This window comes from Daldinia loculata, assembly GCF_022478755.1.
Source record: "Daldinia loculata strain CBS 113971 unplaced genomic scaffold F4817scaffold_2, whole genome shotgun sequence".
Lineage (NCBI taxonomy): Eukaryota > Fungi > Ascomycota > Sordariomycetes > Xylariales > Hypoxylaceae > Daldinia > Daldinia loculata.
The window spans coordinates 132,872-146,378 of NW_026054856.1; the positions used below are offsets into that span (position 1 = coordinate 132,872).

Below are 13,507 nucleotides of genomic sequence, written 5' to 3' on the forward strand. Positions count from 1 at the left end.
AGACAGTAGCACCAACGCAGTCGATTGATATGAACTTGGAGCAAATCACTAGTAGATATCGTAAGGAATACAGCGTCTCGCGTGATCGTGTTGACGACAAACGAGATTTTATAAAAATTTACTGTAGATATGCAAACCCCATACTTATTACCAAGCCGTCGAATGCGCAAGCCCGACCCGATAACGGAATCTGCAACCGTCCGGCCCCAGCACCCTCGATCCCCCACGGGCAGCCTATCCCCGGGCCGAGAAGCGAAACCGAAGTGGAGGCGAGATCGTTATCAACCCGAAGCTGAACATGAGCGGTAGGCTGTTAAAGGAAGCTTGATCTCCCCACAATACCGCAATTGCGTGGCAGCTTGCTGTAGGACGGATAGCTTGGGGCCTGGGGCTTGGGCTTTGCCGTGGCAAAAAAAAAAAAAAAACCGGCACGGTCCGCTACAGACGAGTCTCGATGCAATGGGCATATATGCCCTACGATGTATACGGCCGCTTCGCGCGGTACAAGATATAGGGCGTTAGTTGTTGTTGCATTGACGTTCGGAGTTGTCATACGGACGAACCAAGTCAGGTTCTAGGGGGGCGAGACGTGGAACTTGGGCACAAGGCAAATGACAAGATGATTATCATCACATTACACTAGATGGACGCATGTTACTCGTCGTGTCGAGGGGCCCTTCCCTGAGTAGAGCAAGACAGAACCGTCCGAAGTCTTGTAGTCAGTCGAACGTTGCCTTCAACAAGCCATGCCATCTCGAAGACAAGTTAGGTTAGGTTAGGTTAGGTAGGTACCTAACCTATAGACACATCAGTAGACGTCCCCCCCAGAACTTCCGCAGTAACCAGTAACCGGAACCCATCAAGCTTTACGAAGACCACGCAGCCCATCTCCCCGGTCACAGGCCCACGCCAAGTCCGAGCCGGTCTAGATTTAGAATGTCTTAGTCCAAACCGCCCAACAGTACCCAAATCGCTTAAAAAAAAGGCGGCCCAGATCCCTCGTGCGAGAGCAACTCGAGAAGCACATGCAAGTAGCCAGGAAGCGTAGGGCCGCCGCCGCAATGTCACAGGGCGGTACTCGCAAAGTATTTCCCCTAGCCCCGTACCGCGTCGTACGCCCGGTCGAAGAAGGTCATTCCTAGCTTCGAGATTTCTCGACGTGGGCACGACAGGTAGGCAAATATAACAGCGGCATAGGTGGGATGTTATTAGGGGGTGCGTTGGGGGGTAGGTAACCTTGGGAACGCATTATTAATGCTAAGTATTTACTTTATGTGTAATAGAGATGAAAGGCTGTCTTAATTAGTAATTCTAGGCTCAACTAATCGGCCATCTAATCCGTAAATAGCGATGAAACTTACACCGGTCAGTAGTTGAGCCTCATACCGGGGTTTCGCCCAAACCCCTAAGATATTGAGACATGAGCTGCACTTCTGCTTGTTCTATGGAAAAAATAATATCATCACGATATACATAAACTCACGTAGATAGTCAAAATATTCAATATGAATGTAGTATTTACTTGCTTTTACGCATTTAAAGTGCTGTCTGTAAACGGACGAATGTCCTAACACTCCTTCGAGTGCCAAATGATTGTCAAGAAAAGAGGGGGTATTGGTTCAGCAATAGATAAATGCTTGACAACAAAAAGAAACTTATATGTGTGTGAAAGTGCACAGTAGTGGCGGCCCGAACCGCAGGGCCGCCTGCTCACAAGAACCGTTCAACACCGGCCTGGAATGCTAACCGAACCGAATCCTCATTCCCGGGTTTATTCTCACGGAATATTCCTATTCCTCTCCTTTTCCCCTTCCCCAGAGCAATTCCAACTCCATGATTTACTCCCCTAACGCAACTCCGTTTGAGATCAAAGTACGTTACGGGTCGTAGAGATATCCCTAGTGCTTCCTGAACAACCGTTTAGTACCCCCGACTTTGCTTATCTCGCCGAACTTCGTATCTATTCGTTGCTCTGGAGGCGGTACGCGATCGTTACTAGCGATGCGGACCTTCTCCTTCACACTCTCGACCCAAGCTCGGCTTTCGTCACTCATATCTACGCGTCTCCCTTTCGGACCCGCCAGACCTAGAGCGCTATCCTCCTCATCCCATTCCATATGCGACGAGGAGCGCGACCTATTTGATATTTCTGAAGCCGGAGTTTCTGCATCATTTGGAAGACTAGCGAAAGGTGTATTTGGGAATTTTAATGGGGCCCCTTCAGAACCCACGCTCCTTCTAGTCTTGCGGATTGCAAGGGGTGAAACCGGAGAACCCATAGAAGAACTAGGTCGGCTTGCTGGACTTGACCCTGTGGCAGGGGGTGCAGTTGGTAGATCCTTGATATCTACCTTGCTTTCGCCTCTAGATCGTGAGCCATGATGTATTGCGTACTCCCGAAGGTATTCGCCCAGATCAGCCCAGCCGCCACCGATTCGAACCATAACTCTTTCCCCATTCTCTCCGACACTACGGACTAGTAGCTTGAGCGGAGGCTCGCCGGTGGATCGCGACAGGTGGTAAACTCTAATTCCCTGGCTGCTTTTTGACCTTGGGCGAGGTTCTCTCGCTGGAGTTAACATGAACGAAGGAGTTCCACTACGAGAGAAGGATGGAGTTTCACCACGTGAGGACAGTCCAGAGTTGCTTCGGCGTGTACCGTCCGAGGTTTTGGGTTTAGGCCGTGAGGGGTACTGAAAGTCGGGCGGATTCAGATTGACGCCGGGTGTCCTCTTAAGACGGATCTTAGCCGGGATAGACTGGAGGATATCGCTAATCTGTTGCTGAAGGTGTTCGTCCTCGCTGAGAGAGCTGAATGTGCTCGTACGGCCTGGACTACCGGACTGACTATCGTATTCAAACGAGCCATCACCATCTATGATTCCAGATGGCTCGATGGGGCTCCGGGGTGGAGTGCTACTGAATTGTGGCAAGTGAGCGACCTCAGGAACATCCTTAAAAGTAACAGAGGTAGACCGAGTCTTGTAGCGCAAGGGTGGTGAGCTAGGTGGACTCATACCATCACTCGAGAATGGCTCATCAGGGTCCGGTAAACGTGGTAGATCTGGCTCCATAGATCCCTCTCTGAAGGACCCATTATCAGAGTGACCTAGAAAGACGCCACCGCTGGGGGAACCATGTATGACAGTAGAAGCGACAGACCCCATGCTGCCCTTCCGTTCTTCGAACCGAGCTGGGGGCAAATCGGGCTCTTCTCGTTCCTCATCCACTGCTTCTAGAACCGAAGGCTCCAAGAATTCAAGATCATCTTCATCAAGTAAAGTTGCTCCACCCCCGATAGTTGCATTGGGCTTGTTGGGTTCCTGGGAGTGGCTGCGAATGATGTTGCGATTAACTTCACCTAGCACAGGATTAGTTTGACTGCTCCCTGCTCCCTGCCTATTTTTAAATTTATCTTGTGCTTGACCTCGAGGTTGTCTGCCCTGAGGAAGACGTGCAGTATTGGGCAGCGCACCGGTCGACTTGGCCGTTGCGATCTTTGGAGGCCGTCTTTCGTGAGAACCGTCGTAACTGAAGCTCTGCCCCCTGATCATACTTCCCGAGTCGATATCACGCCGAGATGTTACATGTCTTGTTGGATCAAAGGTTTGCGAAGCCGACCTCCGGATGATTTTACTTCGTTCCTCGGTCAAGAGTCTCACCCCACCGTCCTTTCGGGAAGAAATCGTAGATCTTCTTCTCGATGGCTCGGGGTTGGGTAAGCTCGGCCTTCGTCCAGGCCTAATTGCCGGAGAGGGATCGAATGGCATCGGAGGTGAGGCAAACTGGCTGACATCAGATTCCTCTAGCCTAGTCGGACTTGGGCCATGGACCTTGATCTTCGGTCGGGGAGTTTCGGGTCCCATACGAGACCCGTGCGCTGGAGATCCCTTAAATGAGCCAGGTGTCTCGTTCTCCCGAACTTTTCGTTCAGCAGTTGTTTCCCACGAAGCATAATCTTTTTCAATTGCTTCCATGCGATCCAACCACTCATCCGGTAAGGTATCCGTTGATCCTTCTAGAGAATCAAGCATGGAGTCTAGGACTTGGCCTGGTTTCATTATCTTCTTCTGTATGACGCCCTTTATGATCTCAAACTCATTTCTAGTGAGTCGTCGGGGCTTCTTTTTTAAGTTATCGTGTCCGGTCGAACTTGCAGGACCTGACTCAGCCGACTCGATGGCGCTCCAGCCAGAACGCAAAGCCATCTTGGCATCCGCCATCATGAAATGCAAAGACGGTACTTTCCGCAGGACGACAAACCGCACGGCCCACATGTTCAATAGCCTTGACAGTCTGGATAGGCAAGGCAGGGCCTGTATGGTGATTGCGGTAACAACCGCAGTCAAATCTTCCATCTTCGAGAACATAAGAGTGGACGTGAGAGAGCGGTCGCCTTCGAACAGAGGAGTGCCAGGTCGTGAAAGCGGCATGATATGGTTATGTAAAACTTGATTCTTAATCTCCTCCAGATCTAACTCGTCTAAGTCCCGTCGTATCCTTTCGACTCGTTTCTCGTATCGGTCTACGTCGGCGGCAGGTAGACTACCAAGGTAACCTCCATCAAAAAGCAAGCCAGATTCCGCCAACTCGTCGTTGGAATCATCTCCTGGCGTCTTCGGGTCGGACGGGTCCTTTCTCTTACCAGATGGCATCTTAAAACCGGCGGAAGAGCTATCCTTAGGCCAAGGCCAGCTAGAGAGCTCATCGTACCACTCGCGTATCTTCTGGGAGGCGGTCGCCGTTCTCATCGCAAAGGCTTGCTCGGAGGCCGAGGCTCTGTCCATACATTGTTTTAAAGCTCCTGTAGGAGACTGAAGGGCATCGACTGCCGCGAGGGGTGTAAGCTGGGAAAGCAAGTCGTCACTGGGACGAAGCGAATTGTGGGTTGGCGAATGGGACTGCGACTGGGAGCTCGAGCGAAAGTGTCGTCGAACGGCGCCCCGTGAGCCGGAAGGCGTATATACTCGCTGGTCGGCCATGTCTGATTGCTGTGGGTTAGTATCCGGGATTCTGTGCGCGGTACAACTTTTCGAACCGGCATTTCCAGCTCAAATATGACCTGTCGATACGGATAGGCGTAGATGCGGAACAGTTAAATTCGGTCCTCCATGACGGGAGGAGTTGGTAATTGAGTTTGTCGTTTGTAAACTTTCATCTCCTTCTTCCCCCAGAGTTTTACAGCTAAAGACCTTGTTCGCCTTGCCGCCTTCCCGCAAGTTCCTGTTGGTAATACGAAGTAGGGGGAAACACCTGGACCGGTCACTGCGATTCCAGAGAGCCGGCAGGTTTTCGAAAGGGAAGTCTCAGCTTCTTCGGCTACCCGCAGGAAATATCAAGCAACGTAGCTAAGGTGGATTGGTCTCAGAGATAGACTTAAGTTAGGCCGATGGCCATTGGTGATATGCGCGACAGGTGGGTATGCGACGTGTTCAAAGGAGCGGCGGGATTACGCAGTGATGCAGTAATGCAGTAATGCACATTTACTTTAAGTGGTATAATAAAAACAACAAGGAAGTGAAAACAATGACCTAATGGACGACTTAGGTGAAAGGGAAAAGCATAAAAAAAGAGAAGCGAATGAAAGGAAATTGGTTTGAATAATGTAGGACAAAAGTAGGATACAAGAAGCTTGGGAGTTGAATGCGAAAGAATTACACTACAACTTCGCGGAAGTACAGCGGCAAGGCGGGAAGTACAGCTCAATGCTAATTGGACGAGTTTCATGTGGGCAAACCACATCCAGGTACTTTTTGGCTATCAAATACAAAATGTGGAACCGGCGAGCCGCTGGGCAACCATTATTAGCTTCTTGAGCGCTAAAACTCTCATTAAACTCGTTTGAAAGAAGCTATGACCAAGTCAATTTACGACTTGCTTGTTATACCCTTGTCTAACTTAAAATGAGGTACGCCGAGACATCTCCCAGATAATTTCCTTATCGAATAAAGATCACACAGTACGTAGTACGAAGTATACTTACAATATACAGATTACATGATGAGGCCTCTCTCATAGCCTACTAGGTTAGGTACTTACGATTACTTTTCCTTCATGTGATAGAAATACGCGTATACTATTAACAATATTCAACTCTATGCATACCTATGCACAGAATATCTATGTACGTCAAACTACGCGATACCATCTTGAATATCATATTCGGATCTCGTAGCATTTCGCTGCAGGGAAAAAAGATGATGTGCAGCAGCTACCTTGTCCATCTAAGAGCCACACCGCAAGCTAGGCCAATTTATTTATGAGCCTCTTCCGCGACAGGGTTCTACAGGCCGTCGGGTCTATCAATCAGAATCAGAGCAATAAATATATCCGGCATACATGTACATAGACGGACCACCACATATATGATATATCATGATTCATGAATTGCATTCTGGGCAGAGAAAAAGCATAAGACATGTCAATATATTCATCCAAGTAGCCATTATATCCAGTCCGCCCCCAAGTCTATCACGAGTGAATTCACTCCTCCACTCCCCTCATTTCTATACTCATCACGGGTATAGAAACCGAAACAAACAACAAGAAACAGTAAACCTGCACTATATACAGCTCCCCTAAAACAAGGTAGAACTTTTGACCCCCCACGTACCTATCCAACGCCCGTCCCATGGAATTACCTATGCATGTCCATATCTATATAGTAAGACGGTATGTATATAAAATTAGAAAAAATTAAAAAATACCCGTAACACCAATAGCCCAACGAGTAAGCAAGCCTTTCGCCGTGGCCACGACTCAAGACGTCAAAAATTCATCGCGTTCGTTAGCTGTGTCCTTATGAAACGACGCCCTGCCCGGTACTCTCGAAGCCGACGTTGAAATTTGCCGAGCCGTCGATATCGCTCATCGTGACTAGGCCGGCGCCCATCGCACCGCCTGCCCGCGCGTTGCCCATGCCTTCGCCGGGGAACTGTAGCCACTGGTCGAAGTCGATGTTAGTGCCCGTAAGCGCGTTCCAGTCGAATTCGTCGTGGTTGTCCAAGCTGTCGAAATCCATTTCTATGTCCATGGTCGCAGCGTGTCCATCCGAGGATCCGCTCGCGCTAGGTGTGAGCACGTCCTTCTCGGTATGTGGGGGCGAGTGGACTGCGGTGGTGATCAGATCCGTAGGTGGCACGAACGGTTGAGGCGCAGGTTTCGTGAATAGGCTAGCCTCCTGCGTCGTCGCATACGGTGCATTCTCTGGTGGAGGCGTGGTCATATTCTCGATTACCGACGCGGTAACCGGAGTGGTGAAATGCGCCATGGGTGTCTTGACATTGGTAGTCCCCATAACACCGTTTGCGTAGGCTTGATTCTGCGCTACTTGCAAATCAATAGCTGCCTTTCGCAATGCAGCATCCAGAAACGCGACTGCATAGTCCGCGGCTGAATAAATGTCGCGTAGCTTTTCCATAACCTTCATACACTGCTTGAAACCTCGCATGGCCACATCGCGAGGTTGTGGCAGCGGGTTCTTCATCTCTAATAAGTGAATGATCATGGCAGGAAGAATCACAGTGACACCGGTTGTCGGAAGATACTTCTCAAGCCGCAGAGTATGCAAGTCGGTAACCATGCGCGTGATTTGAGCTGCAGCTTCACGGACCCTGGTCCGGGAGATCTCTTGAACTTGCGCTGACGTCTGGGGTGCATGCGTCGGAGAAGATGGGAGGAACTGTGGTCGGTGAAGAGCCGATATCGTCGTATAATACACCATATGTAAGAGGTTACGCTGTACAGCGACCGTTGCGCGACCGTTTTTCAGGTCCAGCGCTGATAGGGGTCTGTACTGGCAGCAGACCGGAAGTGATTGTACCCACGCGAGGAGCTCCAAGTCACATGAATTAACACCCTCCACATTGTCAAGCTGCTTGTTAGGAAATAACATCATCGTACTGTTCGTGGTGTTCTCTGCCCTCGACTTATCCCTGATAAGGACAGAGTACTGCGCTTTCAACATATGGCTAATACAAAGACAGAGCTTTGCCTTTGCAATGCACATCAAGGCGAGTTCTCGTTGCATCGTAACATCCCGCATTAGCGTACACTCGGGGCCGATGATTTGAACTTCGTCAGCGAGCGGCTCGATCTCGAAGTCGTGTTCATCTAACATCGGAACGTCGAAGTCTTCATCCTTTATCCGAGTCGGTCGTCGCATACCGAGGGCGATCAACCTATCTCGCATAAAGCACGACCACCATATTCGTTTCCATAATTTCTGTTTCCTCGGCGTCATGTTAGTGTTAGCCGGGTTTCGGTGCAGACCGATGGTGTGTGCTAGCGAGATTGCAACCCCCATCCAATGCCATGTGTCCTTTTGGTCGTCCGGCGTCTCATACCAATATGTCATCAGTAAAAGTCCCTGTACGAGGATGAGACGGTCGCTCTCGTAATCGAAGTCGTATAGAAGCTAGATATGTTAATAACTGTATAGAGGATCATGAATAATGTTCTTACCCTAGCCTTATAGAAGAACTCCCTCCGAGCAGCCTTCCTACTGGTATAGCCCGCGTCCTTCAGATACTTCACATCAACGAAGGCAGTTGCTGCGAACATGGCAGACTGGTACAGGAACAAGCTGATCTGACCATATAGACCATCTCGAGCATTGATCATACCCAGGAAATCATGCAGCTCTACGAGAGGCATGTAAGGATGAACATACTCGACGTACGAGGCAAGCAGAGCATTCTGAAGACTAAGGCTTGGGAGTGTGAGGGCCCCCTTAGTGTGAAGGTAGGTCACATCTTCAGGGGCTATCTTGGCCGGAAGAGGCCGGATGAAGGCGGGTAATTGCGAGGACGCATCGGGCTCCTCGAGGGAGCTGAGGAACTGTGCGGTCCTCGAGGCCCCCGTACCGGCAGCCGAGCTCGAGTTCTGACACGTGTTTGGATTCGGCCAGATACTGGGGTACCTTGATCCAGTATTGCTAGCCTGGAGGGTAGATAGTAATACAGGGTCAGGCCGTAAACCTGATCGTTGATCTGAAGCACATGTCAGTCCTCGTGATCAACTAGAGGGATGCTTACTGCGTTCCACAAGGCTTGACACCTTGCTGATAGGTTGATGCATATTTGCATGTGAAAATCTGGAGGTCCAATCATGACTTACATAGCAAATGAGGAACGTGACTCTCCAAGCCATTATCCAAGATTCCCCCTGAAGTAGTTACATCATTGCTAGACGTTGAAGATTGAGCTGCTTCGCTAGGAGGATGCAACGGAGCTGCAGCCGAAGCGATTGCGACTGGGTTTGCGGGCTTCGCTCTTAACTGTGCCTCGGCAGCCTGCGGGGCAACACTGCTATGAGAGGCAGTTGATGAAGTCGAATGAAAAAGGTTCTTTCTGTAGTACACAAAGTGACAGGGATTGTAAGCTTCGCCGCACCAAAGTAGAAAAGTAGAAACGTGGTTTTGGAGATTTTTTTTTTTTTTGGAGCTGAAAATAAAAAACAATATTTGGAGAACGACGCAATTGAGATCGAATAATCAGATACCAACGACATGAATTGGAATATGAATTTGAAAATTCACGAGATAGGGGGAGGGGAAGATGATAACTCACCTCCTACGACGACTCTCCTGTACGATGCATTCGACGTTGTCCCATCTGCAATTGCCGCATGGAGCCCCTTCGACCACATCACACCTAACTTTTCGGCTCCTACAACTGATGCAGGCCCTCGCCGCTCTCCGCTTAGTGATCTTGGCCGAGCCATTGGATTCCGAAGTCGACGCAGATCGCTTTTTTGACTGTGAATTCGAATCTGATAAAGTTTCCTTGTCTTCCGGCACCGGTGAGGGACGGTCGGTCATGGTGATGTTTACCGATTCGTCGGCTTGTTGTTCGGGTGAACGGACCGGAACTGTGTCTCCTATCGCCATCTTGTAGATTCCTTTTCCAACGAGACGAAAACTCGTAGTTGCTGCTGGTAACGAGAAAGTGTAAAAGAAACTGTTTCCTGAAAGACCCGAGTTATCCTAGATGTCTTAGACGAATTTCGGTGTAAAAAAGTTACAAAGACGTATTGGAATGTCTAGGTCACGAGGTAGACGGTGTTTGTAAGTATAAGCTGTAAGCCGTATCTGATAGTCGAATTTGCGTCGACGAGACTACGGGGGAGAGGATTCACTCTCCCACCTCTGACTTCCACACCGAACGACAACTAGTAAACGGGACTCCAGGATTCTGGACAGCATGAGAAGAAGTTTTAGGGATTAGGAATTTTGGAACTAACAAGGAGAAAGAAAGGACGGGTGGATAGGACGGGATTGTGTGGAGGTGGATATTGGTGGTGGGGGGGATTCATAGTATTATGTATATTCCATTGTTACCACGAGAGTAACCTATACCTACATAATACCAGATTACCACCGGCCATAAATGAATGCCTCTCTAGGAAAAGTCGCCGCTCCACTAGATTCCCGATGGGGGCTCATAATCGTAATTCGGGGTCTAATATCCTGCATGCAATCCTGGTGAAAACCTAGCTTTGCGATCTCCATAATAAGTGTTCGCGTGCGTCTTCTATCATTGGCTTCGGCAAGGAACGCTTTCGTGAGACTAACGTTAGAAGGATAAAACGGGCTTCTCACATGTCCACATCTGAAGCAATTGGTAAGGCGTAGCCTCGTCATCCTTGTGACCTCTGCAATTCCTCTAAACAGCAATAACCTGGCTTAAAAGGAGAAATGTGATTTGTTGACTACCAAACTAAGCAATACCTACATCATAACCCAGCATAATACATTTACGGTACCTAGCAGCCAGCTGGCTATGGGCAATCTTACCGTATGGAGTCTGGGGAGTTGATTCCTTTTCCGATTCTTTTCCGTATAACCCCAGCCTTGGCCTTCAAAGTTCAGGGTCATGATCGTAAAAAGCTCCACGCCCAAGTCTAATTGGCGTGAAGCAGTCAGTCTTGGAATCTGCGGAGCAGCCAATCATTGACACACACTATAATAATACCAAGTCGCTGGTTCTCTGCAGTTATTGATTGCATCACGTTGCTTGGTTTCCTAGTCTGAAGGCGGCTTAGCTGACCACGACCTCGAGTCAGCTTAGCGGGGAAGAGAGAAAGTTATTTCTATAGAATTGATGTCTATCAAGGTGAGATATCGTTGCTAGCTTTTCACCCATTGGGTAATAGTTAACGAACCGATCAGGACGTCTATGTAAGCGACTTGAATACATATTTCAACGTTAATATAAGTTGGTAGGAAAGTTGCTCGAGCACTTGCGAGGATGTAAAGAACAGGTCCATAGCACACATCACAATCTCAGTCGAATTCGAAAAAAGGGATAATATTCATCCCAATTGGCATCTGGTATATATGTAAACGCACCCCTGTCAATAATGAAGACCTGGGCATGTACGACATAGAAAATAGACACGATCGAGGGCCGTTCGCCCGACCTACGAATGATCCGTGTGGTCCTAGGGCAGGGCTATCCGATACAGTATAAGACCGCCCGTCATGGAAGATGATTGTGCGCATGCATTCCGTAAGTTTGCAGTATGCAAAATGCAAAATGCAAGCCGCAAGCGCAGATAGCCTATAGGTGTCATTCGAATTGCAACAACCTGCAGAACCTAGGCGGTAAATACCGGGATAGCAAAAGACTTTACCTACCTATGTACCTAACATAGGATTTCAGGGGTATGTATTATTGGTGTCGACCCCGTCACCGTCGCGGTGTACATACATAGGTACCTAACATAACACTAAACTCTTTTGTTCTGTCATCATCGATGCTGCATGCGACCAACCCTAAGCCAAGTGGACCTTGCGTCCTATAAGATTGTATTCATTAGAAAATGTTAAGCATTCAAGCATCTGCCATGTGTCTTTGGCAGCTAGGGCTCCAGTTTCGGCTTTCAACTAGCGGGAGAAACCGGTCTAATTCTATAATTTTTAGAAAATAATCAAAATATCCAAATAACCGTCAACCGTTTTCGGAGACGAGTTGGAAATCTGAATAACGGCATTGGCGGGTTTTTGTCTTGACACTATGCAAATTCCTTTTTAGATTGAGGTAGAAGACAATAGTATGATGTACTGTAGTAAGATGTGGTAGGAATGTGACGTATCAACGATGAAATTCCTGTAAGGTCACGATCTGTCTTTGGATTTGTTATAGCAGGGTGACACAACCCAAAAGACAACCAAAAGCCGGAGCTTCCAGTACCTTATCGAAGGTAACTTTGTACCTAAAATGTAACTTTGAAGACTAAGGTTAAAAGTCGGCATCAAATGTAACAGCGAAAGCGGGTCAAATATCTCCCCAATGAATTAGCACCTGCATCTTAGGAAAAAGCGGGTTGAAGGGCCACGCGCAATACAACGATAGGTACTATGGTACCTGTGTACGTACTCCGATCATTTACTCACAATTAGCCTCACATTACGTAACCCTGCAAGTTCTCCACCTTGGTGCATACTAAGCGGGTGCATATCAGGACTAGGTCCTCCAGAGGTCTCCACCACTCTTACTCAGCCCCACACCGTTCCGCTTTGTCCTGTCACCAGTCGGACTAAAGGCTTTTTCTTTCAACATTTTGACTATAACATTGACGGCATAATCTCCTGATACTTGAAAAGAATACCAATGAATCTTTACTATACACTTGTCATGACAAAGGACAGAGGAAGATCGAGATCTTATTTCCCTCCAGGCGTCCGATGCCAAGCTCTAGGCCTCCGAGCTAGATCATGGATGTGAGCAATAGCTATGTACTTAGCTGCCACATGGTTGATACACCGGCAGACCGGACGGCTTGAATATGTAGACGGCCAGCACGGTGATCCGGACAATATAGTAACCTAGTCTCGTCTCGTGTTTAGTCCTTACAACTGCAACGTATTTTCATGTTTCAGCAAATAGTAACTATACATAGTCTATCCACTAACAGCTTTGGAATCCCTGCTTCAGGTATTATCTAACGATACTAACCACATATTTTTAAATGCGGAGAATGCCGTGGGCGATAGGAACACCTCTCACTTCATGTGATCCTTTGTCAAGAGAGGTTGAATGCAATTGTGCTGGTCCTTACCTAGGTAGCTATCTAAGTTAGGATTTGCCCGTAGTTATGTAGTTATAGTGTTTTCATCTCTATACTCTCATGATCATCCCCTCAAACCAAAACTATAATCGGGAGATCCAGGGATCGGAGCAATTACCATTTCATCTTAGGAGCCTCTTCCAAGCACATCAAAATCATGGGGTGATCTACAGTAGCCGCCTAAGGTTAGATTACTCCGCATCGCATCGCAATGGGGTTGAAGCTAATCCCAAGAACGCTCTAGTCGAGCTCACGTCTTCATTTGCCAACACCAAGGGTCTAGGTTCGTTGGCCTGGACTCTGGGGCCCCGCAAGATTCATGTGAAAGTCACCCTCTCGTCCGATCCAACAACTAGTTACATATGCTCAAGACACTCGAAAGCATGCTTACCGTTTGTCCAAGGAATTGGCAGATTATTATATCTGCAGTTGAACT

At 48.4% G+C, this 13,507-nt stretch overlaps 2 protein-coding genes across 2 annotated transcripts; both read right to left on the minus strand.

Annotated features, from left to right (window-relative positions):
- Positions 1-1,499: 1,499 nt before the first annotated feature.
- Positions 1,500-5,697, minus strand: F4817DRAFT_323286 (uncharacterized protein). The gene has a single exon (XM_049301492.1). The coding sequence runs from the start codon at positions 4,980-4,982 to the stop codon at positions 1,899-1,901; it is 3,084 nt and encodes a 1,027-aa protein (XP_049163421.1). The 5' UTR covers positions 4,983-5,697; the 3' UTR covers positions 1,500-1,898.
- A 993-nt stretch (positions 5,698-6,690) lies between these two features.
- On the minus strand, positions 6,691-9,889 carry F4817DRAFT_364643 (transcription factor CTF1; the record flags this gene model as incomplete). The annotated part of the gene is made up of 4 exons (XM_049306779.1): positions 6,691-8,416; positions 8,464-8,990; positions 9,118-9,350; positions 9,570-9,889. The coding sequence occupies 4 exons, from the start codon at positions 9,887-9,889 to the stop codon at positions 6,800-6,802; spliced, it is 2,697 nt and encodes an 898-aa protein (XP_049163422.1). The 3' UTR covers positions 6,691-6,799.
- Positions 9,890-13,507: the final 3,618 nt, after the last annotated feature.

What these genes read in the sequence shown, in the direction of transcription:
- F4817DRAFT_323286 (XM_049301492.1), bottom strand. Translation starts at nt 4,982, where the DNA reads ATGGCCGACCAGCGAGTATATACGCCTTCCGGCTCACGGGGCGCCGTT.